The 27186-nt window shown below is 36.9% G+C and overlaps 2 protein-coding genes across 2 annotated transcripts in view; one reads left to right on the forward strand and one right to left on the reverse strand.

Moving 5' to 3' along the window:
- LOC110464630 (NACHT and WD repeat domain-containing protein 2-like) overlaps nucleotides 1-22386 on the reverse strand; it is a 32392-nt gene extending 10006 nt beyond the window's left edge. The window contains exons 1-21 of the mRNA XM_021519959.1: nucleotides 22310-22386; nucleotides 21040-21308; nucleotides 20506-20708; nucleotides 19575-19696; nucleotides 18777-18991; nucleotides 17559-17687; nucleotides 16446-16631; nucleotides 12947-13152; nucleotides 12119-12264; nucleotides 11232-11334; nucleotides 10265-10483; nucleotides 9354-9684; nucleotides 8087-8239; nucleotides 7782-7931; nucleotides 6861-7077; nucleotides 6297-6453; nucleotides 4033-4204; nucleotides 2972-3313; nucleotides 2351-2614; nucleotides 1119-1398; nucleotides 233-356 (exon numbers count right to left, since the gene is read on the reverse strand). Coding sequence (XP_021375634.1) covers nucleotides 233-356; nucleotides 1119-1398; nucleotides 2351-2614; nucleotides 2972-3313; nucleotides 4033-4204; nucleotides 6297-6453; nucleotides 6861-7077; nucleotides 7782-7931; nucleotides 8087-8239; nucleotides 9354-9684; nucleotides 10265-10483; nucleotides 11232-11334; nucleotides 12119-12264; nucleotides 12947-13152; nucleotides 16446-16631; nucleotides 17559-17687; nucleotides 18777-18991; nucleotides 19575-19696; nucleotides 20506-20708; nucleotides 21040-21308; nucleotides 22310-22386 — 4065 coding nt within the window. The remainder of the gene's footprint in view (nucleotides 1-232; nucleotides 357-1118; nucleotides 1399-2350; nucleotides 2615-2971; nucleotides 3314-4032; nucleotides 4205-6296; nucleotides 6454-6860; nucleotides 7078-7781; nucleotides 7932-8086; nucleotides 8240-9353; nucleotides 9685-10264; nucleotides 10484-11231; nucleotides 11335-12118; nucleotides 12265-12946; nucleotides 13153-16445; nucleotides 16632-17558; nucleotides 17688-18776; nucleotides 18992-19574; nucleotides 19697-20505; nucleotides 20709-21039; nucleotides 21309-22309) is intronic.
- Nucleotides 14009-15951, forward strand: LOC110464648 (complement C1q-like protein 4). The gene is made up of 2 exons (XM_021519984.1): nucleotides 14009-14266; nucleotides 14857-15951. Exons 1-2 carry the CDS (start codon nucleotides 14020-14022, stop codon nucleotides 15261-15263), a joined length of 654 nt encoding a protein of 217 aa, XP_021375659.1. The 5' UTR covers nucleotides 14009-14019; the 3' UTR covers nucleotides 15264-15951.
- Nucleotides 22387-27186: the final 4800 nt, after the last annotated feature.

The following is a 27186-nucleotide window of genomic DNA, read 5'->3' on the forward strand; positions in this document are numbered from 1 at the left end:
TTTACCTTATTCCGGATAAGTTGTCCGAAACAGGAATTATGATTAGGTCTATGGAAGAAATAAGAATGGAGACACCACGCCGTGGAGTTCGTTTGTTTACGATGTAATATTTCAATATTGACTTTCTTTGTTGATCCTTTTAGTATGTGTCCCCTTTATTTTATTTACTCCACATACGCTAGCATGCTAGTGAGACTGTGCAACAGACGAACATAGCGCCCCTACTGCTTACCACAAGCGTTTGGCGGACCACCTTTTTCTGTACTATATCATAGACCTGTAGGAGTTGCTCCCCCTTTTTTTCCAGTGTCGATAGACTGACGGCGTATCGTGTGTCTTGAAGCTGTCTTAGATTTCTAAAACACAAACAGTGACACATTCTGATATTGGCCATTTTATTTTAAAACGAAAATAATAATCAATTGGTCCTGTACTACTATATTTGTTGAAGGACATTGTGCAAATAGTTAAATAGCGGGCAGGTCTTATTTCATCCGACCACAATTTTCTAACAACAGCAAAACCATAATTACCTTTGGAGATACCGCCGAAAAACATAGAAGTTTGGGAAAAAATAATAGTTATCGCAATGGAGATAGCATCAAAATCACCCCAAAAGACAAAAGGATATAGCCATCTTTGGATTACGTCCTCAACAATCTTCTCTACACTTTTGGATATTATTCACGACAGAATCAAAATCTTGGGTCAAGCTCATTTGATTGAATCCAGAGATCAAGAACTGACCAATCGCAAGGCTCATTAACAGTTCTACAACTACCCAGATCAGATGCTTTAAGTTTACCGCTACGCTGCTGCGCGATTAACTTTCATCTTTAATCAAAGCATTACTCTGAGATCAGAGGAATGCAAGATTTCGTGAACTATCCCTACTCGTATCATATGAGCAAAGTATCTTAAACAGGGTTTTTAAATTCTGTCAATGTGATATCGAGAGCGGAACAAAATGCTAGAAGATATCGATAATGAGATAACACAGGCCAATTCTGTTCTGTTGTAAATAATAAGCAGTTGGACAAAAAAATATGGGAAATCAAACTGTTCTTGTTTTTAAAAAGTATGGTACGGGGTGATCTGTCCTATTAAGTTAGACTCACTCAATCCGGAATCCTTTCTCTCCGGCCACCGACCGAGTGTTCACCTTGAGCCCAGCTAGGTCCCACATCTTGACGACACCATCGAACCCGCCCGTCACCAGAACACTCGCTCTGTGGGTACGAACGCGACTGGCGGTTGTGTACAAAACAGTGTTTATCTCCCCTGAACGGACGTCCAGCGTCTGTATTGAGGAGAGACTGAACTCGGCCAGGGTCAGAAAATATAGTGAATGTCCCATTGCACCAAAATGGAAGTCCCATCGTGATTCATCCTTGTTACCTGAAATTGTATGAACGACTCGCTACACTTTAACATAACTTGATCAAGTGCATTAGTGACGTCACGTATTCGCTTTTTATCGGTGCGTTAAAACGTCACCTTTACGTGCAATATACTATGAGGAAAACATGTCTTGGCTGTGATATTGGAGAACAAAGAGACCACATTGAAACTTGGGTAGGGGTGAAGCCCTGGTGGAGGGTCTGGACCCCAGGGGTATGAGAGGGAAGAAAACACCAGTCGGCCGCCGAAATAAGTTTCGAAAATATCGGTTAGACGATATTAAAAACCACCGGCCTGTGACCAGTACTAGGTGACGGCCCGACGTAGGCGTCAAACACGCTACGCAGTTGTGAAGGGCTATATTGATCATAGAAATCCAGACGCCCCAAACACCCGCGGGCATCGCAGCCCCTACATGAAAATGGAAAGAATTAAAATTCTTTTCATTATGTTCCCAAGATTGTGTGCAAGACTCTCAAAATGTACCCAATAGTTTCTATGACATAAAGTGTCATCTCAATGAAATGTCTTAATCTAGAAGTGGAAGCATGACACTCCAACCAGTCTCCTCCGGTGGATTGTCATGTGAGTGACATGTGAGCGTCATATGAGTGTCATGGAGCAAATAATGTATCATGGATTAATAAGAGGAGTCCACGACACCACCAAAAAGAAAAAGTAAACGTAAATAGGAAAAAAGTGAAAAGACAGATGCCCCAGGTGTAACAATTAGATAAATATTGATTTCCATTAAGTTATCTTAGCTAATGACACTCAAGAAAAAGTCTGCGCAGAGGGGGCACATTGGTCGCCTCATGTGATCATACAGTGGGATAAAGCAGGCATATTTTATCCCCAAAATCTGAATATTTTAACGCATGTTTGGTCTTAATACTAAACCATACTTTTTTTCATATATTTTTATGGTCTATAATTTACTCTCGCTCACCTGGAATGCGGTACAATTCTTTGAGCGATGGCATCTTGTACACAATAAACCCCGAGTCGCCCTCTGTCGTCATGACTAGGTGTCGGCCGCTAGGTGTCAGGTGAATCGAGGATACGTTATCTTCATCACTGTCATCCTCGCTACCATGCATGCTCCTTACAGGTAGCTCTTTCTGTTGCGTGAACACCATCGTCTTGAGGTCAAGGACACTAATCCTGACCTTGTTTTGACCTCCAAGCCCTATAACGGCCTTATGCTCGTTAGCTACAAAACAACGGAATTTTTATATTAAATTCCGGATTTTAATATTTTTATTTCATCAGTTTTAGCGATGATCTGTCACCAGAAATCCATACAACAAATAATATAGACCACATATACAATAAACTAAATAAATTATCAACCTCTAATACATTTTTAAATAAACAAAAACAAGCATTCTACTTGTAGGAAGAGATATCAATAAATTGAACGAAAGATCTGTTACCTGTAAGGTGAATATCTTACCTGAAAAAATTATTTAAATTTCTTACCTGAAACCTAATACCCGTCCTGTAAAATAAATATCTTACCTGTAAAATATAACAAAAGATCTCTTACCTAAAAAATAAAATAACTTACCTGTAAGACAATATCCAAGAACAGCGCTCTTTGGCGACTTTTTCTCTTTCACAAATGTTAACATTTCTGCATCAAAGACTTGAAACATGTATCCTTTTGCTGTTAGCAACAGGCTTTTACCAGGTCCACCAAGGGTAAAGCAGAAATCCACGTCAATCTGACCTTGGATTTTACCGTTGGCATTCAGAGTGGTCAAGCGGCTTTTCTTGTTGTGCTCGACAAGAATGCAATGGTCATGGGAAACGAAGTGGACATCGGAAATGTCCTTGACGACATCAGTGAATCCTTTGATGAAATTTTTCTCCCTTAAATTCCAGAATTTGATTGTATGGTTTTCATCACCTATTAAAAGGGCATAAATCCAGATGCTAAAATTACGAAACTTAATTTCTAAATCAACAGAATTCCTTCAAAAGTGGTTAAGGAAAAGTAATTCGCTCAAATATCATTAACGAAAAGACAAGCATTGAGCGTTAAACAAAGGTGGGTTTTTTTGTGGATCAAAATACATCAGATTAATGAAGAATTCTTGAAAGAATTGTGTTATTGCTTCTACAGTGAATACCCTCAACATTCTTACTTAGCCGATACAGTACATGTAATGCTTTTTTCGCGGCGTAGTGACATTTCTGTTTTTTTCGACTACCTTAATTCGGCAGTAAACACTTCTAGTAAAGTAACAACACATGAAGATTCCAACAATCCAAAGAAACCGGAAATGTTAAACGCAAATTTGCTATAATTTGAGCTGACGCGAGTGTATATATATGATTTCTATATGATAAGAACAAACAGGATATAATCAAAACAAGTTTCCAATTGCCGAGGATGGTGCAATGCAAACTCACACATGTCAACGATTTCACAGAGAACAGAATCATCAAAATGAAATCAATATATCATCAAAAAGAAGAGAATGCTATAGTGTAAGCTCACGTGTGACTTAAGATTTCACTGAGAGCCACGTGACGATTGCGTATCGTCCAAACAAGCTTCCATCTGATTTGTACGTAGCAATTCAAGCTCACACATGACTATGAGTTCGTCGAGAATAAACTTACATGTGACGAGGATACGGCCGTTGACAGTCATATCCATCCCGGTGATCGTACTCTCGTGAGTGAAGACGGCTGGAATTTGTTCGTCTGCTTTGGTCAGTAGCCGCTTGTCTGCTACCAAGGTATACCCGGGGAAGCTGGCACAATCTTTCAACAAGTCAACAATTTTTCCGTGCTAAAATAAAACAACATTTGATATTCAAACTGCTTTCTAAAATTGCTTTGTCTATTAAGAATATTTGGAGGAAGTCAACTGTTTCACAAACTAGTAAATACAGGGAAACTTTCGATCGATGTAATTTGCAAGTAACTGGTGTTTTTTGTTTGCCTGAGTTTGTTTGTTTGTTTGTTTATTTCAGGTTTAACGTCTTGATGACAGCTAAGGCTACATTACCACAGGCGTCCTAAGGAGCCATTGCCAAAAAACAAAGGTTGGGGAAGCGAAAAGAGAAACAAATATAGATCCGAACTGTGGCTATGGAGGAAGCAGATCAAAATAAATGCTTTCTATAATGCCCCATAAGCAAAGGTCTCGGACGAAATCAAACCTATGCTGTGTGATACAGCAGGTCTATTCTTCCCTTAACATGTAGAGGTATACAACAGACGACGAAAGGCCAAAAGTACACCAAGCAAAACTGAGAATTACACCACGAGGGTCATTACAGTAGGCGTCTTCGTTTTCATCGACAAAAAACACTGCACAAATTCAAGTAAAAACCAAGTAATGTTGTAAAGTATGCAAGCGAGCATCCCTCCAGCCACTAACGCTCAACGTTGTTTAACTACTGCGCTAGTCCCTTGGTTTAACCGCATAGCTGGAAAATCAATCTATCCAGTAAGGCGGTTATTTCCCTTCATATTTCTTGCTTAACGATACTCCACTCCGAGAAGTCTCGACCATAGGGAATCCTTTGGGACTTCCCTTTGTAAATGTAACAATCCACCTTCCCTAGTTACCACGAATTGGTCATACAAGAATACAAGATATCCAACTATCCCACCGCTGCCACCAAATGTATCATCGTGTGTGACAGACACCTATCCAGCCACTGACTACGTTCGACGTTGCTGCACTATCGCGCGTGATCCAGTTGGTTATACCGCATCGCTGGAAGTACCAGTCGGCCTTGAAATGTCTCGACACATTTAATACGTACACTGTTTACGTATAAAATAAAACTTTGAGAAAATAAAACTTTGAGATTACATTTTTCTAAACTGGTGAATGTTATTGAAGATAACAGTAAGGCAGTATTTCCCCTAAAAGTGATTGGCTACTACAATATCGCGTTCTCAAAGACCGAACATTGAAATTAACAACGAAAGGACAAGGTACACTTAAAAGCATGATACAAAACAATATCAATATCGCAAAATGAAAAAGTAATGTTATCCTATAATATCTTGATGATTGACAACGTCTTCATAAATCTACATCTTCGAATCCCTGCGTTGTCACTTTTGCATTTAGCTATCGAAAAATGTCGCCAAAATAGTGATATCAGGAACAATTCGGTGACCATCGAATTAATTGCAAAATGTAAGACTGTAAGTTAAGGAAACTAAAAGATGTAACCGTCATGAAAGGAAAGGCTCATAGCATACATTACATTATAGTATGTTGATGCCTATTTGTTAGACTGATTTAATTTCAGCACACTGGTGAAAGTGTCTGGGTCTACGTACAGAGCCACGTAGCTCACAAGTTCCTGACGCATTCGAACCAAAACCTCTTTATCTGTAGATCAAATAAGTAGCAACGATGAATGTTTCTCGTGCTGATTATCAAATGTTTAGCTCTGGATTGACCAAATCAAAGTATTTTCGGAAATGAAAATCTAGATCGCACAAGTTCTCCAAACTCTAAGGGACCGACTCATTTTGGTATTAGAAAACTGTTTTATAATAAGCTTATATATTTGTGTAGCATCACATTGTAACAGACGACTTATTTGGGTGTTCCAAAAGAAATATTTTTTTGTCTCTTCCCTCTGCCTATGGGAGATTGTGGAAACAAAATAGAGATCCTCTGCTACAACTTGTGTAAAATTTGATTCTTTGTTTATTTTTCATTTTTTTTTTTTTTTTTCATTTATCTATTTATTTTTATTTTTTAGTAATTTATTATGATTTTTTTATCATTTATTTATTATTTATTTATTTATTGATAGGTATTTCTCTAGCCCTCTATCTATGTTTATGGTATTATGTTGATGAACCACTGTTGCTATGGTTATTTCACAAATGAACACCTGCAAACTCGCCTGTTCTTTATCACACCTGTCCAGCAGCTGTGTCGCCAGCTGTACAGGATCAGCCCGCAGTCCAGCCTGCGACAACTGCATCACCTTGGCAACGAGCTGAATCACTTGGTCATCTGGGAAGGTGGACATAGCCAGCTGGTAGTCATTCAGGATATTCCTGTAAAACGACCATTTAGAAGGGAAACACTATGAACATACATCAACATCATACAAAAATATTAGTTTAGCATTCCCAGCAGTCATTTGTTTTGGGGAAAACAAGCCGTAATTTTCAAAATTAAAATATGTTTAAGATTTAATACTTCAACTTTTGCGAGTAGGTGTTTAACTGAAAAGCGACCAGCTGATAGGAGTTAAATCCTTTTAACGTTTTATAAACATCACTGAGTACCTACCATTTCAAGGTCAGCCTTAAAAATGAGCCGAGCCTAAAATAAGCTACATTGTGTCATTGTTTTTAAGCTTTACCCCCTGCCCTACCCCTACACCCAGCCACCCTCCGTTCACTAAACAAATAAACGGATTTGATTTTTAGATAAACAAAAAACATCTATGCAAGTTTACCCAATGGAGGTCGCATTGAGTTTCGCCTGCAAGAAGGAAAAGTTTATCAAACATTCCTTCTTCAGTTCTTGCACGTGATTAGCACTCGCCCAGTGGTAAGGTAGATTGTTGAGTTTCCGAAGGTTGTATGTGTCGCCCAATATGATTGGCTGAGATTTCACCAAACGATCTGCCCTTTGCTCTTCTCCGTTTCTGTCATTGTAAGCTTTCTCCTTTTCTGTAGGAAATGGAAAAATATCATGCATTGATAAAAACTTCTTGTTATAGGTTCAAACCTATTTCATCCACATTTAAATGTTGAGATTTGAACGTAACAGTGTATGTCTTCGGTCTCTGCATCCCCAAATCCATCAAATTTAGAAAATTTAATTTAACTGTCAAATAATCTTTTCTTGTTTTTCTTTAATACTATGAAACGATTTTTTTTTTAAATATAGTGGTTGCCTTGGAAACCAGTTGAAATTTGCATAAATTAGAGATGTTTGAATATTCACTAAATCTTGTCAGTTATACTAAATCCTTTTTCTACAAACTATAGAGTGCAGCTTGAACAACCTGAATATCAAAGGAGTATGCATAATCACAAACTTTACTGAAAATTTAATTTCTCAAAAATATGCAAATATCAACTGGTTAACATAGAAACCATACTTAAAAACAAAAGAAAATATGTTGCTAATAGTAAAGTGGTCTCCAAATTAAAAAAACAACAGTGATTTGAAAATGTAATTAAAGTCAACATGTATGGGTTTTTTCTCTCTCGTTTTATAATCATTTAACCGACGTTAAAATATTAATGATTGTGCTATCAACATTCAACAAAAACTCTGACTGTAGTTTTCATATACTTGCATGTTTCGAAATATGAATTCTTGAATACATACTTATGATGAAAAATATTAATAATTAATTTACACTCACTGTCCGCCCATTTCCCGCTGAAATACTCGGCGAGCGCCTCGTGAAGCTGTCGTCTAACAGCCTCGGTTTCACAATACCGGTCACGGGCCACATCCAAGAACTGCGTATGGTACCAGAACAGAACACGTGTTCCATCCACACCCCGCTCCACTGGAACACAAAGAGAGAAAAAAGACAAAAAGAAAATTAAAACTTAGATAACAATCTGAAATATGCAGGGTATAAACAAACAAATTAGACTTTTTGAAGCGGTGGGGATGCAATGTATACAACTAGTTAGCCGATGGGAAAATGTTTCTGCTAACCAAGGTATTCGTCAATGTCCATCTTAAGCCGGACGAACAGTAATGGCGGAAGACGTCTGACGGGCGGTGTCCAGTATTGGTAGATGTCGCTAAGGACGACGTCATCGCAAGATAGTACGTCCTCCAGCTCCGGCTCTGACAGGCCGAGACGTGCTGTAACCAAGGAGAAACATATTTACGTAAGAGATTGTAACCATGAAAACTCGTATAACTCACATACCGTTACCATAGAAACGTGTTAACTCAACGTGTAGTTAATATGCATAAATAAGCTAAAACATTGGGAAACATTACTATGCATCACCAGCTGTGACCTTCAAAAGGTATATCTTTCACATGAGGTTTCCATACATTACGGACGATGACCTTGGACACGTGTATACCTAGCATGCGGTTAGTATCCATGACAAACTGTAACCAAGGCTACATATATACACACCAATGTGGTAACCTTTATAATGTATATCTTTCCCATGGGGTTTCCATACATTACGGACGGTGGCCATGGAAACGTGTATACCTAGCATGCGGTTAGTATCCATGACAAACTGTAACCAAGGTTACATATATACACACCAATGTGGTAACCTTTATAATGTATATCTTTCACATGCGGTTACCATACATTACGGACGGTGACCTTGGACACGTGTATACCTAGCATGCGGTTAGCATCCATGACAAACTGTAACCTTGGTAACATATATACATACTAATGCGGTAACCACACCTTTTAGCATGTAACTATGAAAACGTGTTTATTATTTAAACGCAGCTACGAGACTTTTCAAAGTAGATACTTGTTAAAAGGCAGTGTAACTGCAGTGAAAGTGTAATCTGTATGCATATTTAAAATACTTACTAGAAACAATTGATCATAGAAACGTGATAATAATAATAATATGCAACATTTGATATAGCGCCCTATCTAGCTAACATTACGCCACTCTAAAGAGGATATACATTTTTTGAGGAATTCGCAGGAGCTGCCTTATCAGGCGCTAACTACAAGTCCTATGCCACCTGGCTAATATCTTACTATGTGTGTATGCCTGCGTGTGTGCTGGAGATGCATTGTCATACCAGAATTTCCGAACCAGTATAACCTTGGAAACAGTTCTGATTTGACTCATCGACGACTACGGAATTGTTATTATCATATCTTAATGTCTCGCATTCAATGTTTAACAGAATTATTCCTCTCTAGTGGGAAACCATTCCACAAGGGAGACAATCTCTTTCAACACAATTGTATAATTAATAATACCTGCGGTTAAGTATCCAAGACCTTTGAAGACGAAGATCTTCCCGTGTTTTCGCTCTAGGTGAGAAAAGAAATGTTTAATACTTTCTTCTATGGTGGCTTGAAGCATCATTTCATCACTTGGTGTGTATGAATGCCATTTGCAGGCTTCATTAAACGACAGCTTCAAGTAAAGTGGGATCGCACACGACTTCATGTGCGACAGGAAGTACGTCATTTGGTCAGCAGTCAACTTCCGGTTTCGTTGGTTGAGATATTGCTGTACTATTCCCTCCGTATCTTTTGCTGGAAGTTCTGGTATGCTGATGTAACTTTCACTTCCGGTGTATTTATCCTGTGATGAATATGCACTATTTACATTACTGATATTTTAAGAACTTGATTTTAGTTGAAAAATAATATACCACTTTTTAACCATTAAAAAACCTGATAATCTAATTGGTCAGTAAAAGTGAGTTGGAAAAAGGGAAGGGTTGTTATTTAATGAATGAGTTTGGCAAACGGTTTTTTGTGTTGAACCCTTCTTTTTCGGCTTTTATTTTTGCATGCTTTGGGGTTAGTCTTCAAGCTGTTGTATCTATTAAAACAATAGCTAAATTTTGTTCCATCCGCTTTTTTCAACTATACTGGTACACCTTTGAAACGGGAAGGCTTAAACACAGATTACTCAAAATTACTCACATAGGACAGTTCGTGTTGCAAAATATTAAAGACAGTCATTAGCATACGAGCAGCATGATCTTACAAAGTATTTCATTTTGATGTGCTTCAAACTTCCATTCTGTTGAGTTATAAGCTAACAAATCACACATGGTTTACTGTGCGGTGTATGACGGATCTACTTCAATACAAAACTGTGGTGAATGCATCTTTAAAACAACGTACTATTTAAAAATGTCTGCTACTTGACTCACCTTAAGTCGACCAAGAGTCCCATTTGAGTCATCGTCCAGCGTGGTCAGAACGATTTTCACGTGGGGAAGATTTTCCATAGTCAGGGTTAGCCATTCAAGTTTATGTCCGGAATTTTCAGTGTCAAGTTGGTTAAGGCTGTCCAAAATGACCACAAGGGGGCGGTCAGCTTTGGCCATTTTTAGACAGTTTTCAAATTCCTTCATCAATGCCTTTGGATTCTGTGATATAAACGAAGGATGGTTTATTACTCGATTCTTATGTTTTAAATATATTTTGTTCTTTTGCTTAAACGACAACTAGACCGAATGCATTGTTTTGTTCACCGTAAATACGTTTCCTTATAAATGAGTTAATATGCTTACACTTGAATGTGCTGTACGCAATAGTATTTATAATTTGCTCATCAAATTGTCCTCGGAGAGTTCACTTCATGTTAAATTCGCCCATTGTCTACGTTCAAAAAAAGGCAAACCTATAAACGGGACTAGGATTCATTTCCCATTGCAGGCAAATTGACAAAGAATTCCCATGCATGTTTTTTTTTTACACATTCAGTACCCCACTTCCCTTAGTTTTGTTTTCGGATAAAATTTTAGAACGACAATCGGTAACCGTCGGTACTTTACGTAACGAGTATTTTATAATTTACGAAAAGTGCCGACGGTTCCCGATTGGGTCAGGGGACTGCCATTGATAGAGGAGCTCAGATAGTTAAAGCGACAGGATAATGAACGAAGGTCCGTGTTTCGAACCCTGGACTGGCTCTTTCTTTATCATTATTTTATTTCACCGTTATCATTTGTTTTTCATTACAGTCCCGCGAGGTAAGGTTTTCTTTTCAGAAATGATTTATCAAAGCTAGAATCAAGCCACAAAAAAAATCATGGAATATTTACAGTTTTTTGCAGTGGTACGGGGATCCTTAACTGCTCTCGTTTTATAGTCCCCAGAAAGCTTGTAACCTACCTGTGATACAGAGGGATTCTGTCGGTATATTGTCTTCACCTGTTTTACAACGCTTTGTAGAAGACTTAGGATTGTAGAGCTAGTCGCCGTCGTACCGAGAAATCTGCAGAACATAAAATGTAGAATTTATTCTCATTCATCCCGTTTTTATTCCTGTCCAGCAAGTTCACGTTCCAATATAGCAAATTGACAGAAAATAATATACAAACAAGGTTACCGCTAAGCGCCCGCCACACGTTGCATTGAATAAAGGGGCATAACTCCGTAAATTACTGTCGGATAACGGTGGTTATCATACTTGTTCGAGCTTATATAGTAATTAACCTTCCCAGCAAGTTTTAAGTTAATCCGCCGGATATTACTTGAAATATCAAGCAGAAACCTTGCACGTCCACCCGCCCTCCCGCTCGCGTGATAACACCGTCTGTTAATAAAGGTCAGATCGCGAAATTAGTCATGCGCGAAGTTCAAAAAATATATACAGTTTATCATATTATCTGGAAAAGACATTTAGATTGAACTGCATCGTTACAAACGCTGAAATGAAGTCCTGAAGTTAACTTTAACTTATACATGTGTATATACTGTATACCGGGATTTTTTTGTGGCAGAGTTAATTTTGCAGCTTTCGCGGTACATGAATTTGCGAACCCAGCACGACTGCGTCAATGCCTAGCATAGTAGCATAAAGAAGCCGCAAATTACAAAATGGATGCATTTTTTTCACTTTAACTTTAAAATATCATTGTGCGAAACAACAGTTAATAAAATACTAATGTCAGCGTTCCATTTTCATGTCGTTTAAAACGAATTTAAAATTTCGTACCGGCTACATGTGGATCTATGACCAATAAAAACCTTGTATGACGCACTGTTGCCATAGTTACCTAATAACAACGGCAGCATTTTTAGACGACATCCATGTCCTCGCGTGCTTGACTGTCATGGCAGCAATCGAGCTTTTACCTGACCCAGATTTTCCATGGATCACTAAAAGCCTTCTTGATTTGTTGCTAAGGAAATCTCGAACTTTCTATAAAGATATTAAGAATTTTAAATAGATAAAACCATTTTTTTTTAAATTTGAAATGTTTTCAAAATATTTAGAATTCAGAATCATATTTTGTCTTACTAACTCCACATGTAAATGGTACAAACCTCTGAATATTATTAGAACTCTAATTCTAGATCTTAACCATATCTTAACGCATTTCAAGTTGAAGCCTTGCTCAAGTCCGTTTTTAAGAAGGAGGGACAATCGATTAAATCTCATATAATTCGGACAAGGGGTTCCACAAGCCAAACTTATATATTAATTTAGGAGCAGGAAGCTTAAAACAAGTTTTTAAATTTTCAGACCAAGAAAATACACAAGATTATGGGAAAATGTAACGTCATATGGAACACAGGGGAAAGTACATTCATTCGTTTTTTGATGACTTCATCTTATAATTATAATGATCTTAAAACATTTACTGATAGAGTGTACATTCCTCTTTATTTTAAAAAAACAACAACATTTGTTTCTTATTTATTTTCACGAGAAACTTATTTCATTAGGTGCGCAATATGGCCGGCCATCAGCGCATCTGCACAATTTTTTTTCTACGTCTGTGGTTTCAAAAACAATGGTAATTACTTCGAAATATCGCGAATGTCTGAAAATGAGAACGTTATCAATAGTTCGATATATCGAGGGGTGTCGTTGAACAAACCGCTAAAATTTCCTCCCGACCGTAGAAAATGTTGCACTTCTTTCTTGCAAATGACAGGTGTTGTGAGCATTCGACCAGCATGACGTCACGGTTGTTCGGGGACTGATTTATGATACCGTCCAGTATCATCTCCTTCATTCTGGTCACGAGGTCTGATGTCAGCTTCTTCAGGTATCGCCAGTGCTCTGGATTATTCTTATCCACACCTGAAATAACAGATATACACAATAGAAGGTTACAATCAGATATCATCGGGAAATTCCGGTTGATAGTATTTCATAATTGCCGGAAAAGTCCTAACCTAACAGGTATACAAAATGGAAGGTTAAAATCGGATATCATCGGAAATTGCCGGTTGACGAGTATTTAATGATTGCCGGAAAGTCTTGAACCTAATAGGTATACAAAATAGGATATCATCGGAAATTTTCGGGTGTGTATTTTGTGGTTGCCGGAAAGGCCCGAACCTAACATGTACACAAAATGGAAGATTAAAATCGGATATCATCGGGAATTTACGATTGACGAGAATTAGGTGATTGCCGGAATGGCCAACAAATAGCAGGTATACAATATGGAAAGTTACAATCGGATATTATCGGGAATTTTCAGGGGGGAAAAAGCGTTTGTTGTAATTGCCGAAAAAGCCCGAGTGACATTCCGATCGGGGAACGTGAATATTTAATGTTTTAAATCGAGTTTTATCACATCAACTGTGAGATGTTTTATGAATCTATATTTTTTTTACACGAATATAAATAAAAATGAAATTTACGTTATGAAAACTCTGTTTCAGTCAAAAAGTATAAACAATGTCATCGTCCATGACTTACTTACGAATTTTCAGTACAAAGAAACTGAGCGTACGAAAAGGTCAAGACTAAGATATTATAATGAGGTCATGTGCCACGTAAGAATCGTCCAGTTCGTGCTATTCCTGTAAAAATGGCTGACCTTGTTGGCAAAATGTGGGAATTTATCTTCTGACCCCAACCAAGATATCGTATCTGTATATATGTATAAGGCCTCAATCCCTAAAATCTTTCCATTCCAGTTCGTAGATCCCGGCAAATATGTCTTTTCTTTTCCTTTCAGTCATTTTGTTTTCTCTGTCTTTGGCTTTCGGAAATCCGGGAAAAGATGTCAGCGAGTGGGAAAAATTGCGAGCAGACGATATGAAACTGTTTCATTCCTTGAAACAGGAACTGAACACAATACGAGTGGAAAACCAACAGCTCAGTTCGGATAATCAGAAACTTTCTGAGAGGCTCAGCGCGTTGGAATCAACAGATAGCTTACACAGGTTAGGGCGACAGACTGGTAAGGCATTTTCATTTTCATTTTCATATTTTTTTATAATTTAATTCATTTTCCTTATAGTCAAGAACTAAAATTTCTTTGCGTTCCGTGTTTCTTTTGTAACAACGCTATATATAATTAGCATGTACATTATATAAACTGCAATGAATAAGTAACACACTCTCTCTCTCTCTCAATAATAGATAAATGTAGTGATTTAAACTATGAAAGCCATCTTTTGATGTGTATATACAATTATTTATCTTATAATGAAAGGGCGTTAATAATGTTTATGTAACTTGTGCCCAATCCTCTTGCATCTTTTGGCAATAAAATATGTTTAAACTAAAATAATGAGCAGTAGAGAGCACAGCATTCAGTTAGTCTGGAGACTTAATAATTTCCATCAGACATTTTAGAAAGCTACAAATATTTTTCAATAATTTTAACATCAGTTGTAGATAAGAAGTTGACAGTGTAGGTATTTCAAACACAGGTCTGAAACAAAGATAAAATCTAGGATTTTTTTTTATATCATTCAATCAAAAAAAAACAAATAAATAAACACGATTAGCCATTTTTTTTAATTCAAAATATGATTTTTTTTTCAGGATCCAACGTGGCGTTTTATGCAATTATCAGACAAAACATTCCACACGTTTCGGATCACCAAACTCTCCACTACGAATACACCTACACTAACGACGGTAACGCTTACACTCCAAGTACGGGTGTTTTCACGTGCCCTACGTCGGGGACCTACGTTTTTCACTGGAGCATCAACCAGGCTGTCCCCACGAGTGGATTAGGTGGCACAATCACCACCAGTCTTCTGAATAACGGCCGCTTTGTGGGCATGCTCCAGACCGGCGACAACAACGTACCAGCCTCGAGTTCAAACTCCGCCATATTGAATCTACGTGTTGGGGACCGGATTTACGTGCAAGTAACCCAGGCTAGCAGTGACGCCTACATTGGCCAGACGTACTCTGGTTTCTCCGGCTTCAAATTGTTTTAAGAACATATTGAAATATATTTCAAAATCCCAGTGTTCAGATACTTTTAATTGTAGACATTTGCTCAATGATTAAATTTCGGGGCTGAAATTTCAATTAATTATACAGTATGTTTAAATACTTGTGAGAGACGTATTTTAGCGTTCATTCGCAAATAGAATCGAGCGCAAAAATCTTGACTCACAAAAATGTATATAAACGCAGGCGCATAGCTGCCTATACGCTGTCATGCAGGTGAATCCACCAAATTTTTAAACAGAAAAAAACCCCAAAGAAAACAAAAACGCTGCTTGTTGTACCCCTTGCCCCCTAGCAAGGCCCTGTCCTGGACAAGTTCTTAAATTAATCCACTCCGAACAAGGGCTAGTTATGACCTTGGATCACATGTAGATAGTATTTTTTAATTGTTTATTTCGTGAACTTAAACTCTTGTAAATAAAACATTTTACAAAACAATTGCTGGAAAAAAAACACATTCGCAAATGTTATGTGATTTTTAGTTGATGTTCGACTTCCGAGGGTCATATTGTCTAAAATGATAACAGATTTGCTTAATGATAAAGCTTTAGGGCTCATTTTGTAGGAGACGTACTCGATGGGTAAATCAAGATGCTCCATCATCGGGATCAAAATTGTCTTTAATTTAATTTGTTTAAATTATTGTTGTAGTCCGAAAGTGTTCTATTTTTTTTAAAGATGCTCGTACCTCTCTACCAAAGACTGTAACTACGCACTAACTTCATGCATGACTTTCTCTTTGATTAAACATTTATGAACTTTTATGAAAAAAATTAAGATGAAATCAACAAAATTTAATCAACAACAGGGTTCTGAGTGTACAATTTCAGCAGGGGCTAGACTGGGATTCGAACACTGGACTCTATCGCCCTAACCGATTGACCTATATCTTGTCGACTGATGTGTCATGGCCCAATTTTGGTACAGTTATATCCGAAGGGAAATTAAGGGGAGGCTACTGTATATACGAAAAACCACAGTACAATGAGACGGGGATCCTTAATTGCATGATACCCTCTAAACCCAGCAGTTGAGAAAACTTGTAAAATACAAGAGCAAACTTAAACAAGATATCCTCAAACTCGACATGTTACGTGCAGATGGGATCCGGCAACGTAGATTTCAAAGAAGGGTCCAAACCTGCCCCTTATCGTATCTACTCTTTTATTTACCTGTTTCCGTCCATTTGATATCGTAGGTGAACAGGTTTTGCGGCGGTAATACTAGTGGCATCTTCTCGTCTTTCAGTTTCCTTAAGGACTCTCGAGCCGCCTGCCATTTTGTGTCTGGTCCCTTACATTCTAGAGCCGAGAAAGAAAGATTGAATATGTTATAGGACTTGCAAAAATGAAACGGCAATTAACGAATTTAAACCCTTTTATGACCGGTAAATAAAATACTTGAACTATGACAAATACACATTAGTTTTATCTTCTGTACACTTTTCCTCTAATAACCTTCTCTTAAAACTCGTGAAAACATCGTACTAACTCGGACATAAACAATGTAGACGAATCGTCGTAATTTATTCAAGACTTTCCTGCCTTAATGAAACTTATAGTCCCTTCCTTCCTTCCTTCCTTCCCAGAAGGGCAATATTAGTTAAAAAAAAAACACACACATATTTCGTTCACATTCTCCAGATTTTGGAAAGAAAATTAAGTCCTGTAAAAGTGAAGAAAATTAAAGAATCGGAAATGACGTAGAAACAATCATATGGATGCATGTTACCTATATATCAAGGAAGCGGAAGTCACCTAACGATTGTATACCTATTTATTACATACTTACTAATAAATACGGGTTTTTTGTATATGCGATACGACACAATTGCTCTAACCCCATATCAGCCTTCGCCGTATCACATCCCAAAACCCGTATCAGCCCGCAAAACCCATATCACACCCCTTTTGGGAAAAAAAAGTTTTTCAATATTTCAAAAATAAAAATAAATCATAAGATAGAAGTTTTTATTAGTAAGTATATAATAAACAGAATAAAACACACCTTTTTCCATATCACACCCAGTATCAACCCTCGCCCAATATCAGCCCTCGGGCCTTCGGCCTTTGGGCTGATATTGCAGTCTCGGGTTGATACTGGGTGTGATATGGAAAAAGGCATGTATTATTCTCTATGTATCTCTAAGGAAGATCGCTGGAAGGGTGAGATATGGGACAAGGGACAGTTACCTTAGTATCTCTGTAGCAATCCGTATAGAGGATGTGATGTAAACGAATGAAGCGAAATGACGTAAAGACGTAATAAAAATAGCTTACCCATGTATCTCTCCAACAGATCACTTGGCGGCTGATCCTCAATATCCGTTATATTACGCCGGAACCACAGACAGTGTTTCCCGGGGGCCGGGGTGTCTATAAGCCCCACTGCCGTTTCTTTCTCCGTCACTAAAATCAGCAACAACATTGTCACGCGACGTGTAAATGACGTAAAATGGCTGCCCGGTGTCTCACGCGAAACTTTTACGTCAAATACTCGCTCGCCATATATGGCGTTCTGTTGGGATATTTCAATTGTGTTTGTTTTAACAATCACAGGGCTCAAACGCGTGATTATTTGCAATACAAGTCGACATATTTGTCCTTTATTACGACCAATATGCTATAGAATTATGACATGTTAAATCCCTGTGTTAATGATTAACGGATTCCGAAATAGGCCTTCACAAGAAGGCTGAATTGTTGGAAGAGTTAAAGATAAAACAGAATAAATATGTTTTATGCAACATACGTATAGTATTTTAAGTACAATAATGAAATCAATCTAAGGCTTATTGAGGGGATTTGAAAGAAAACGCAGATGTTATTGATAAGATTTTCAAATTTGATATGCATTTTTTTTCAATTAAACTTTACTTTTATTCAATATTTCTATTATATATATATTATATATTATTTATCTCTTGTTGGTCTGTACATGGCTAATTCAGTTTTGTTTACAACATGAATATATTTTCGCGTTAACTCGCGAAGAGCGTCTGTTGCTCATTCAAATCAATGGTTTGAGTGAAAAAGATGATATTCTTCCTCTTGCGAATTGAAACCCTCACAAATTCTGTATTTTGCTTCGTTTTCACGTGGTGTCATTTTGCGATATATTGAATTCAGAATTTGATTCATATTCCTTACTAAACAGAGCATTTCAAAGCCGTGTTAAGTTCAACAATTGACCTTTCCGCAGATATCGCATGAAAATAACAATTTAGTCAAAAGTAAAATTGAATAACGTGATTTAACGCATGATTTTTTTTAAATTTGTGATTTTAAATTTTCATGTTAATTCCAAAGAGTATTGAAAGCGAATACTTCACAAAAAGAACTGCACACAAATATAAAACAGCGTGTACATGTATGCCTGCTCCTGTTCCGTGACAGATATGATATGCACGCGGATAAGTCGTTTGGGGCACAATTGCTGAATAAAATTTGCGAAAAATTAAGCAATCAACAGTAATCGTGTGATATTTTGTTAACTACCTGATATCTCGTATTTTTCACACTCGCTGGGTGACAAATATTTCTGAGCCAGATCTTGAAGCATTTCCAGCATGGCCGCTTTTTCCCTTAGCCATCGTTGCTTAGCAAGCAGCGTCGTTTCTTCTTCGTTCTTGCCGAAAAAGTCCGGAATTTGACGACTTATTGGTGACAGAATGTAGGTCACTGGTACTCTGTTCTCATCACGAAGGTACCATCTGATTGGACAAAAGAATGTGGTTTGTGACGTCAGTCTTGTTTTCTTAATTTTAATTCTGCTTTATCATTTATGTTATATTTCATCAATGATTTTCTAAATCAATTGACAAATTAATAATTTTTACTGTTTTTTTTTACTTAAGGATACCCACGCCACTGCCCAAAAAATTAACTATGCATTAAAAAATGTTTAACTATAGCTTTGATAAATCATTTCTGAAAAAAAGAGAAAAAAGAACATATCATATCGCTCTAACCGGCGGAGCCCAACCGTGCCACAGTTATATCCAAAACGAAATCCACAGTGCAATGGGACAGGCATCCTTAACTAATGTTATTCACTTTTCTGAAAAAAATAATAAGCAGACCTTTTATTTCTCTTTAAAATGTTTTCTAATAATTTCTTATCATTCATCCTTCAGTTTCATTAAATATATCTGAATAAATAGATAAATACAGTTATTGTTTTATTTATAGAACATCCTCAGACATATACGCATATACAGCACTGTTTTCATAGAACACATTGTAGATTCTACAACGTTTTGCCAATTTTTTCGATAAAATATATAATGATCTTGCCTTGTCAGTAATTCTTTCCCTTCAGAAGCGTCTTCGTCAATATTGCTGACCATTTTCTCGAACTCCTCAGCCTCGATCTGACGAGGCAGCTGTGGGGCTCCATACCGATGTGAAACAAAGGACTGTTAACAAGAAGCAGAATAATTAGTTCAATGAATTCAGAAAAATTAAGTGCCACGTTCTGCATAATTATAATATGTGCTTCCGGACATACTTCCGGTTCTCTTTTTTTCCATTTTGAAATATGAAGCAGCTTTGAGGAGGTTTGGTTTTATTTTTTTAACGTCCTTATAACAGCTTAGGTTATTTAATGATGTGCCTCCGTGTATGTTGTGGATGCGTGCACGTGTGTATGTGTGCTGGAGACGGGGTATGTTGGTGTATTTGCTTCCTTGTGATAGTGCGGATCTGAGGCTTTGAGCACAGGGACCTGATAATTTGTTACAGCTATATTTGGACCTAAACTAAGATGTTCAGAGTAATTTTACATGCTTTAGAGGTTTATATCGACTTTCGGTAATAATGACNCCCCCCAAAGTTCATATTGACACCTCAATGATCATATGATCATTGGGTGTCATATTTACCGAAAATCGATCTAAACCCCTAAACATGTAAAATTACTCTTGACATCTTAGTTTTGGTTCAAATATAGCTGTAACAAATTATCAGGTCCCTGTGGCTTTGAGGAGATGTACTATTCTGATTTGACACTTTCAAACAAAAATCCACACGAAAATTGATAATTCCTATATAAATTGGTGAATGAGAGAGAAAATCGCTGCAGTAAAATAAAATCTTTTTTTTGAAAATTATAATCTTATACTATTTCTTTCATATAACCCAGAGACAATTGGGTTTTTTAAAGAACATTTTGTTGAATCTAACTCGCCGAAACAATTATTTAAAAAAATTGTACAAAAGATCTCACCAGAAAATTTGGTCCTGTCGACAATTTTTGGCACAAATCAATTTCCTTGAGACAGAGGTCTGTGGTACTATGGTCATCGGAAGCCTGGTCCCTCACCCCCCAGCGCATGTCCACTACCTGGAAATCGTACCCCCGGGCCTGACAAAAAGACTTCAGTTCCGGATACGCCTCCTCGATCAGTATGTTTCTCTCCTCTACCGAATCTATCAAAAAGTACAAGCCATTATGCGAAATATTACACGACACACCTAATTAGTTGGATATCACAATACAAAACAGGTCGGTGATTTTTATGGTGGCCGATAAGGACCAAATAACAAATCTCGTGATCTCGCTCCCTCGTTCTTGTTCTTTGGGGGTCACCTTCCCGATCACGTGGGTTTTCTCCGGGTACTCCGGTTTCCTCCCACATTAAGACCCTCGCGCACTAACATTCGGGCAAACAAGAATGATTTCAGTATAAGTTAAAATAACTTCTTTCATAATTGTTGTAAAACAAATAAAGTTTACATAAAACACTACTCTGAAACTTACCTTTGAATGTGCTACTGATGAAAACCCGCACAATTTTAGCAGATGACGTCACTTCCGTATCAATGACCCCCAATATGACAGGACTTGGGGGCGCCTTAAACCTTTGACGGATATTCCGGATTTTTTCTTTCACCGTTGTTATCATGTTGACATTTAGTGTAAGCGTCGCGATGGATGGTTTCCGCTTCCGTTTTGTTCTGAGTGTCTGAAGTTTTCCTATGAGCTTGACCCTGTTGACGGACTGTTTGAAACTTATCCGTGGTTTCGGGCTGTAAAGATCGAAGAAATGAAAGTTTAAATACAAAATAGTCATTGTTTTAAAAGAGGCTAGGTTTTAAACTGTAAATCAAAACTCTTTTTTAAACTGTGAAATGCATTATGTAATCATCGGTAAAAAGGCTCAGTTGTATAAATTTTGCAATTGTGCATATTTTAAGTTTTTACTATTATAAAAAGATAAAATTGATAAAATTGCACCCCCCGCATGAAAGACATTTTTAGGTTGTTGTGTAGCCTATAATCTGAAAGATAACACAAAGAATGATGACGTCACATACCGAAAATTTGGCGCGTTATTTGTAAATCTAAATCTAACGTACCAGGGACGAGGCGGGAAAGTGTTTTATGGACTTATATTTGATGTGTGATGGCTAGAATGTGAACTGCAACGTTTTTAATAATCATGGCGGTGATTTGTGACATACTAATTTTGCCAATAGTTGATTAAGTGGTGATTTATTCTATGTAAATTACCTTTTTCGAGTGTCCATTTACAGGACTGCTGACATTTTCATCTACTATTGCATAGTTATATTTTACAGAATCGTGTTCCACATACTCATTGCAATAGAGCAATATGATATTACCATCTGATGATCATATGCATATTGATATATTCTTCATTCCTGGTTTCCACTGCACACCAATCCATTACCCCCTCCCCTATTCCCGTAATTATTCTATTGTACATATTACTTCATTCTTGTAGCTAGTGTTGAAAAGCTGATTACTAAGCAGGTAACAAATTTAAATAAGTGTCACGATACTTGTGTTTGTTTCCTTTTCTGTTTTATAAAACATGTATTTCGATGTATTGTCTAACAAAATTTGAATAAAACAAAGTTTAAACCAAATCTAAATTCTGATTGGTTGAAATTGCTTGGCGATGAAATCGAAGCGCAAATTCGTGTCTTGCTGAAAAATGGTTTTGATTTTATCAAAAATAAACTTATGGATTTATGGAACAAGTAAAGCGTATCTATTAACTCACTCTGCTATGACGTCCCCCTTTTCCTTTGTCCCCGAGGGTGGGGCCTCTGATGGAGCTGCTGACGCACCACACCCCATCTCTGATGACGTCACGTGAGCGCTATGCTATTAGGATGACATCATAAATACGAGGAGTGATACTTAGTTTCTTAATATGTTGATGTGTTCCTGGAATATACATGTGATATTATTTCTTTTGAATGAACTGATCAATACGATTAAGCGTGACAAAGTGACAAAATAAATCTATTTTACTATTACAATATACATGGATATGATAGACCTGCTGAATCCCGATGCGTATACGTAATATATGAGGCGATTAATGTGGAGACCCCTGCAGAATATTTTTCTTCTTTGTCCTATGCCTAATTAAGAATTGAATCTTGCTTTCGCAGTTCATATTGAATTTGTTTCAAGATCAACTCAGTTCATAAACCCATGAAATCGACCGAAGCAATATCCAATCCTTATATTTCAATCAACGTGGTTTTTTTCAATAATTGAAACTTGTAAAATCCATTCTGATCGTTTGTCTCAGGTTCTGGAGCTTGTGCAAGTCTACGTATTGAAAACAAAATAAAGTCCGTCATTGAAGGACGATGGTATACGTTGATAGTTCAATACAGTCAAATTATGAAGAAACAAAACACAAAACCATATTTTAAATGTCATATTTGATTTTTGTAGATGAACTCATAAATATCAAATTTTCTGATCGTCATCACGGAAGAATAGTGTCTAGACGCGGTGCACAGACTCAGCTGCGAGTCTACGGCAGCCATCTTTTTACTATCTCGAAGTGGAGAGCCGCTAAATTTCGAGGTTCTACATCCTCTGGAATGATAAGCTGCAGTAACTAAATGTCAAATGAGACAGGAAACCAGACGTGGCTTGAAAGGACGAAACATTGCATATGACGTTTGGCTGTTCGACTGTATTTCGTATAAGACGGGACCACTTGGATCTTTCACAGGGGTTCGTTACAAATGTCTGAAATACACATGCTATACTGATACCGTATGGTCACAGCACACATAAACATCCATTTATATGTATCTTTATGTGTGCAGTGACCCATATCAGTTAATATAGCATACACTATGATTTAGATGTGCAAGCTGGCAGTACCCAAATCGGATTGGTTACCCAAATCGGATCACTTTTTGCAAAAATACTTATAAATAAATAAATGTGTCAACAAATCAGTTATAACAATGATGTTGTCTTAGAATAGATAGCCATGCACCATTTTTTGACTACAAATAATTAGTTTTTAAGTTCAAATAGCTCAGGAAAACGTATTTCAAACTCAAATGTCAATGTTTTGATTTAATACGTTTTAAAAAATAGCGCTTGCCACGACTATGCACTCTGTTTTGGACTATAGGAAGCAATTCACACTATAGAAATACTTTTTGTCATATAAATTATAAAGGCCATCATAAAATGTTAATATGCTGACAAAAAAAATTATTCATTTGAAGCGTACGATACTGCAAAATTCAAGCCGTGATCCGATTTGGGTCCCGGCATTCGCAAAAATTGGAGACGCTGATTGGTGACTTCAGGGCGTTCTATGAATATCTCAAGTGAGCCCCGGGTGCAAATTTCGTTTGTGAGAACACCCATCGATATTCAATTTTTGATACAACCATAAATGAATATAATTCCTCCTCAGATTTTTCAATGATTTAATAAAATGATGGTTTGGTGATCCGATTTGGGTTCTGTCACCTTATTTCAGACATTTGTAACGAACCCCTGTGGATTTACGTTGTTTTACACAAGGCAGAATGGGTAGCTGGAGGAATTTCTACGACAGTACATGACTTGTCACTACCGCTAGCAACCGTGAGCTTGTGATATTTTGCTAATTAATCGTTTTTGGTTGTTTGAACAATTTCTTGAAGTTGTGTTGCTTCAATAAAAATGTGAAATATCATCAAGTGATTTAATAAACATGTCAAAAGTTATCTCCCTTGGCAAAATCATAAGCACAAGCAATGTTAATCTGGTCAAATTCATCGGCAAATGAAACAGGTTACATTTGGTAGGCCTAGTTGCATTGAGTCCAACTTGAGTAGGAATTGAAATATAAAACGGTGAACAATTCAGACAATATATTTAGAATGACACATGTCTAATAAAACAGCCTTGTCGAAACAACATACTGTTCAGAATAACCTGTCTAATATGACATTCTGTGGGACGTGACATACTTTTCAGAATAACCTGTATAATCCGACTTTCTGTGGAACATGACATACTGTTCAGAATAACCTGTCTAATCCGACACTGTGTGGCAACTAATGAGACAGGATGTCGGAATACAGAGGTATTATAGTTGTGTGTTTTCACAACGCACCGAGATTAGAATGAGCACTTCTTCCACGCGTCATGTGCACACGGCACTTCCTGTAACTTGTGCGATCCCAAAAATATACCGCATAGCTTTAAATCGATAGAAAGCTGTAAGTTCGGTTAGATAGGATGTCGACATACTCAGGGATCGGATTAAATAGTTTTATTAAATGCGATTATCTAGACAATTGTATTTCAATTAAATATATGATATCATATCCATTATATAGTATGTTATCTATCATTATTGATGATGATGATGATGATGATGAAGATGAAGATGATGATGATGATGAAGATGATGATGATGATGATGATGATGATGTTGATGATGATGAGTGGACGTTTTTGTTGTATCAATAAAACTTGTGGGGAAAAAAAAAGTGTTATCTATCATTTGTAAGCACAATAGTTGTACATTAAAAGTTTTATCACATCATCGATAATTAAACTAAAAAAAAAATCAAACAGAAACTGTTACAAGTATTAGCTGCCTGAGAGATATTGTGTTACGTCTAATTATATCTGTGTCCATACATTGATAAAGTAAATGTATCTATCTTCGTTCCTTATAAACTACACCAATACATACAATGCAACATCTCAATTCCTGGTCATCTCCCAGCCCACAAATCAAAACCTCGTCCATCCACGTCACTTCTCGTCCCCTTTCAATCCGTCACTCAGCCAATGGAAATGCTCTTTTCGGAAGCCACAACCACGGACTTCTCATACACACATGCCATTTAATGTTTATCCTTCGTCCCAACCCTTACCACTCCATCCCTCAGCTAATTATCACAGACGTGCACAATCGGAAACCGTCGGCACTTTCCGTAAAACGAGAACCGGAAAGTACTCACGTGCCCACGCATTCTCTCTCACCCATAACCCACCCCAGCAAATCTCCCACCCGTCCCTCACTTGTAACAGGAACACTCATACACTTTCTACGTCATCAACCCCTGCCGACTCCGCATACCTCAACCCTAACATGAACTTTCCCCCACCCACTAAACCCCCACCCCCTAAACCCCACCCCATAACCCCTAATTTAAAGGCTGACATATACAATATTGAATATATATTCATTCAAATAGAACCTAATCTTATAAACAGTTATATTTATATTTTGCTATACAGACACGTGCAATTAGACATTCCAGAATCCTCACTAATCTCAATACTTACAATGCATAGAAATCTTCCTTTAGTAAGCCAGTATTTGTAAACAAATAAATATACTACAATAAACAATCCATGTCCTCGTCGATTTTAAAATATGGTATTCCTTATTGATACTCTTCTGAAATTTGAATGACTCGTGCAGTCATCGGGTAAAATATTCGGAATTATTTTGACGAGAATCGGTAACAATACACGAAATATGATAGCCATAAATGTTCCTTAAAAAAATCATTCTATAAATTAATTGTAATTTTACTTATGACTTGTGACTTACTTTTTCCTCGTCAAACATGATTGAAAAAATTAAATTCACAATTGGTGGACTCAAATTAGAATACATATGTAGATTAAATATAAGAGGTTTACGGATATTTACCAAGCTTAATAGACAGTAGAACAATACATTTGGAATTTAACTATATTTGGGACCTCAAATGGTCTATTGATACCAGATATAATAATGAGCGCACGTGTGCATTAAGTGTGTCGTTTACGTGTATCAAAAACCGGCTAGTCTACCCTATATCTGTTCAACACGCAACGCATAGCTAGCTTCCTTATACACGAACAGAAATGTTGAATTCATTTTTTACTCCAATATTCTTTAAGTTTGATAATTTGTTTGGTTTACTTTTAAAAGTGATCATCTGAAGCCAAATCAATGGTGGCAATAACAACTTTATACGAAAATAATGATATTGATGATACTGACTTTGTAATTAAGCTGATAAAGCTTTGCATAAATTGGTGTTGCTTATATTAGTCAGCTTAATCAGAAGTATCTCGCTTTATCAGGTTACCGACGGCATTTCTAATTAACATTTGTCTGTGATTGTTTTAAACGAATATCAGTATTTTAATTGCTGCCGATAGTTATTTTACCTCAGGACATGGTCGAGTTATTTACCAGATTCGAATTTCAATAAAGTATTATGTATTATTAAGCTGTCACAACTAAGAACAATTAAGTCGAGCGGTGTAATTGAGTGCGAAGTTCCATCACAGTTTGATCAGTGATTTGGAATGCAACATGTCATTTAATACAAAATCATCATACAGGCACATTTATTAAACATATATGCACTGAAGTGACCGATTTAAAACAAATAACTGTATATCTAATCGTAACAATTAGTAATATCTTGTGAATAAATCTTGGTTTTACCAAAACCACTGCAATCAAAATGTAAATCCCTGTTTTTCATTATATTTCTTTTAATCAAATATTCAAAACTATACATTAAACACTAAAAAAAACCGTTCAACAATTTCTATTACTTTGTGTCTGTATAAATCTGTTTTAAACAATGACTTTAACAATCGGGA

Source organism: Mizuhopecten yessoensis, unplaced genomic scaffold (genome assembly GCF_002113885.1).
Source record: "Mizuhopecten yessoensis strain PY_sf001 unplaced genomic scaffold, ASM211388v2 scaffold11017, whole genome shotgun sequence".
NCBI lineage: Eukaryota > Metazoa > Mollusca > Bivalvia > Pectinida > Pectinidae > Mizuhopecten > Mizuhopecten yessoensis.